General features: G+C 40.2%; 1 protein-coding gene across 1 annotated transcript in view; it reads right to left on the reverse strand.

Moving 5' to 3' along the window:
• The window catches only part of LOC109926281 (ceramide synthase 6-like), a 61,719-nt gene that overhangs the window by 20,108 nt on the left and 37,016 nt on the right, over positions 1-4,595 (reverse strand). The window contains exon 6 of the mRNA XM_048618802.1: positions 1,613-1,741. Coding sequence (XP_048474759.1) covers positions 1,613-1,741 — 129 coding nt within the window. The remainder of the gene's footprint in view (positions 1-1,612; positions 1,742-4,595) is intronic.

Here is a 4,595-nt window from a genome sequence, read left to right on the forward strand (position 1 = left end):
ATCATTACCATCTTTCAGGAGAGAGAGCGCAAGAGAGCATGTGAGACAGAGCAAGCGTGAGAGACTAAAACAATTTATAACACGAACAGGCTCTGTGTAAATACAAGTACTTATTACTGTTATTGAAGTGGTAGTTTCTCTACTCTGGATTCCAAATAGGCACAAACTCTGCCAAAGTTTTCATTTCACATAAAGAGCTGTGCCAGAGCAGGACTACTCTAAAGCAATCTGATTTCTATTGGTGAGTCAGCCAATGATGATCATCTTGGGAAGAATTCCAGCCCTTGCTGATGCATGCGTTGTTTAACCTCCTGAGGTAATTTTTTTTTTTAAAACCACAGTGTATTGTTTAAGTTTGAAGTGCTGGAGAAAGAAGCATCCAGTGCACAACATCAAGTATTAATCAACAATAAAAGTTCCCTAGGCTCTGCCTCAAGGTATCTTAACCCCAACATCCAAACATTTCCTATTACATGTGAAATTTACACCCCCCAGATCAGCAACATTGTGGGAGATTGTCAACTTACATGCATTTATGGGCAGTTAGGTGGATTGGTGAAAGCTGAACAGTGACTAGCTTTTCTCCTCCTGTTTAGAACTCACAACAGGGACACAGAAAAGGAGGATTTCAAACTCCCAACTTCAACTTGGGGCACACAGCTGAAAGGATTTTAAGGTTAGAAGGAACCTTATTTTGCAGCTGACCCGGTCGAGATAATGCTTGATGTTGTGCACTGGGTGCTTGGTAACTGGCAGCCTCTTTCCCCAGCACCATGCAACCCACAGAAAGGGCCGTCAGAAGTGGCAGTGCACTCAATTTCAAACATGCAGCCACATCACCACAAAGGCACAAAGCAAACGCCCTACTTGCAAAGCCGACCTCCCAGCCTGACTCTCAGGATACTTGAGCAGTGGTGATTCACTGGGTTTGAAATCTTAGGGAACAAGGGTCACACATTATTTAAACTGCTTTAAAAGTTGAATCGATTTTGGCACGCACAGTAAATAACCCTTAGCAAACACTAGGTGGGTGGAAACTTTAAAATCAAATCCTGCTGCGTAAGATGATAAAAGTCCAAACTCCTTGCAAATCAGATGTTTCTTGTGAACATTCAATGCACAACCACAATGTGTTATTAATATTAACAAAAGGGAGGCAGTTGAGGGGCTTTAGAGTGGGTAAAGCCTGGGTTACAATTCTCATGCAATTTCACGGCCATAAAAACTGCAGGAGTAAAGGTCAAGCAATTTATAACCATTATCTGAACCAGGAAATGAGATTCCAATCTTACAATTGCATCTTCATAGGCTTTTTCTTATGAATTTATATATAGTTCCACACCTGGTGTGTCTGTGTCTAACTGTCCATCTGGCTCTGTGGACTGCGGGTTTTTTTGGTGTAATACAGAGACATTAGTCACAACAAATTTGTTTTGTGTTTCTACACTCCTGATCAAAACTGTTCACAGATTACTGCTGTAAATTTATCAAGAACCAGGTGTTGTTGGTACAAGAAGGTATTAAAGTTAGAATAATTTATATGGAGAATTATCATTACCCAGGACTAATCACCAGACAAAAAGTGCCTCACTATGCAACAGAATGGTCTCACCTCTAAAAAGAAATCAGATGCGTCATGAAGGCACATGACGAGTGTTCCAACTCGCACCATGTTGTTGGAGTAAGAAAAGGTAATTAATCCAACTGTCGCAAGGTGATGGAGAAACATAATAAGAAAATCCTGCAAGGCAAAAAGGGGAGTACCAAATTATTAAACAACTCAGCATTTTGCACACAAACTGCAGCACTTGAATAGAACAGTAACTGCTGCACCTGGACTCTGTGCATCAACACACTATACCATAAAGTCATGGAGAAGGTGGGAGAGGAACATGTGCTCATATTTCTCCATGTCAATGGGTTTTAGATTTCAACCAGTTCACACAGAGTTACCAGACAGACATAACCCAATGTATGGAGTGAAAAGTCATCCAGGCTCTTAATGCACACACCTTCTGGTGAATGGTTATGGACTGATGTCTGTAACCAGCTGACTAAGTGGTTCTATTTGGCAGGAAGTTGCAACACACAATACAAAAGGACTATAACCAGATTCACACAGTAACAGTTGTCCCACAATTTATTCCAGGACAAACCATGTGGACTACAAAAGGTTCTAGGGCAACTTGATCTACAGCAGCAGAATCCATACAGTGGCAAATGTGCAAGCATACAGACAATGAAAAAGAGGTGTTACATTTACAACGTCCAAGATCAGAACTGCTGCTGCACATTTCTATCATCTCTAGTTAAAAATCTCATCACTATCAACTCAAACACCAAATCAAATCATTTTACCCAATGGCCACTGCCATGCCAATGGAGTCTAACAGCCAGTTGATATGGAATCAAAACAATGAGCATCCACCATCTCCACAGATGCTGACCTGCTGTCAAGTGCCAGCCTTTTCTGTGTGTGAAGTCCACTCGATTTTGAACTAGTCGTCAAAGTAATCACGAAGTGCAGATTTCCTGATCAGTTCTCCTCCCCAACCCACCTCCTGATAAGTACCGGGGACATTATGGGTTACCATCGTGGGAATAATGTCATTTCACAGCTACACAGTTTCTTAGCAACTTAGGGCCTTAGCTGTCTCAGACTTGAACAGAATCTACAATAAGCCTAGTCTTCCTTTTCAGCTTTCAAGAGCTCTTTTTAAAATGCAGATGACAAAAACCATTTAATTACACATTAAAATTTGATTTTTTTTTTAACAAATAAAAGGTGATTCTGGAAAATAAAGATACACTTTAAGATTCAAATGAGTGAAAATGTCAGTGTGCAGTTAAAAATCACAAGACTGTAAGAGGTTTAATGAATAGTTTGGCGAAGAGCAGTTACAACGCTAATTAAAACTTCTTGCACTCTGAAAAAGAAAACACGACGTTTACTCTAGGAACTAATGCCATCTAGTTCATAGAAAAGCCATGATGCAGAGAACTGGAGGGCTGGGAAATAGCAAAAATAAATTCTCTTGACATATAAATGAAACGAGTATACAAAAGGACTAAAGGTTACTTTCTCAGGTGGCTATTTTTGTCATTTAAGGTCCAAATTACAAAGAGTCTCTGAATTTGTGCTGTGGTTTACTAATACAAGAAGCGTGTGCCCAAAATTCCTCTGTCTACTTTAGCAGAGGTGACAATCCATTTAAAATTAATATGTCGAGCAATTTAGAAGTATTGTCTGAACCAGAAACATACGTTACAATTCTGTGTGGGTTAATGCATCCGCTAAACTAGCGGACAATGCAATTTCATAAAATTGTATTTTTGAAGGTATTTTTAACCCAGATTCTCCTCCCCAACTCACCTCCCCATAAATATCAGGAGCATTATTCCCACAACAGTAACCCATAATGTCATTTCACAGCCACACAGTTTCTTCGCAATCTAGGGTCATAGCTCCAGTTCCCCGTTACTCGCAAATCAACGATTGAAAAACAGACCTTGGACTTCCTGTCTGGAATCGGGTCCATTCCAGATGACAGAATTTGAAGTTTCAATTCAAAAGACAGCAAAATCACTTTCAGCCAGACAAAAATCAGAAACCAATACAACTCATTTCAAATTTATACAAGATTTGCATTTTTCCTCTCTCTCTCTCTCTCTCCTAATTTTGGCTTTTTTGTTACAAGTGAGATAGGTTTATGTTGTGACCTCCTGTTTAATGCCAAATGCAGATCAAATCCAACACACTATCACTGTATTACAAGTATAAGCATCTATAAGTACATCTCCTAAGTGTAAATGGCCTTCTTCGGGTCTGCAGTTTTTAAAAAAGCTACAATAATGATGATTCATTATCAGAGAATAAGCAGTGGGTGAAGGGGAGAATTAACCTAGGATCTCCTAGGCAGTGTTTTGGGGTGGGGGGTAGTGGTATTCCAGAGAGCTAATGCCTAACCTCTATTTGATAACCCCCACCTGATGGTAATATTATGAATTGAAATGATCATGTGGGCAGTCACAGGCAGAAACACAACCTGCCACCAAGTGATTACAGCCAACCGATCATGGACAAAATATTCTTAGCCCATGATTCCAGAAAACACAGACAAGAAAGGAGTAGGAGTGTGCTGCAGTCCAATTTGAACCAGCTGAGATGGCCACTGCCAACTCAATGTTTAGTTTCAGCTTCTAAACAGCTAACACAGACAAGAAATTTAACCTTCTCACAGTTAGAGAGACCCTTGGATCATGATTGAAAGAGAACACTAATTAAGCACAAAGGCTAAAAAGGAGAAAAGTGAGTACATTGAACGCAGGACAAAGCTTCAAGCACACTGTAGCAATACTGGCTCCTAGATCAGCTGTTAATCATGGAGGTCAGCACAGACAGCCAGGGTTATGAGTAGTGAATGGAGAGAAATGGAAAAATGCTGGGTGATAAAGAAAACAAAAGCAAGCAATCTAGTCAACTGCAGATGAAAGAATCAGTCAGCATGAAATGGCAGCAGTGTGCACAAATGGTGGTGTACAATGGGCACAAGACAGAAATAGCAGAAAGGCTGAATGCAACCAGCCACACTGCA

Source organism: Rhincodon typus, chromosome 41, assembly GCF_021869965.1.
Source record: "Rhincodon typus isolate 14 chromosome 41, sRhiTyp1.1, whole genome shotgun sequence".
Taxonomy (NCBI): Eukaryota; Metazoa; Chordata; class Chondrichthyes; order Orectolobiformes; family Rhincodontidae; genus Rhincodon; species Rhincodon typus.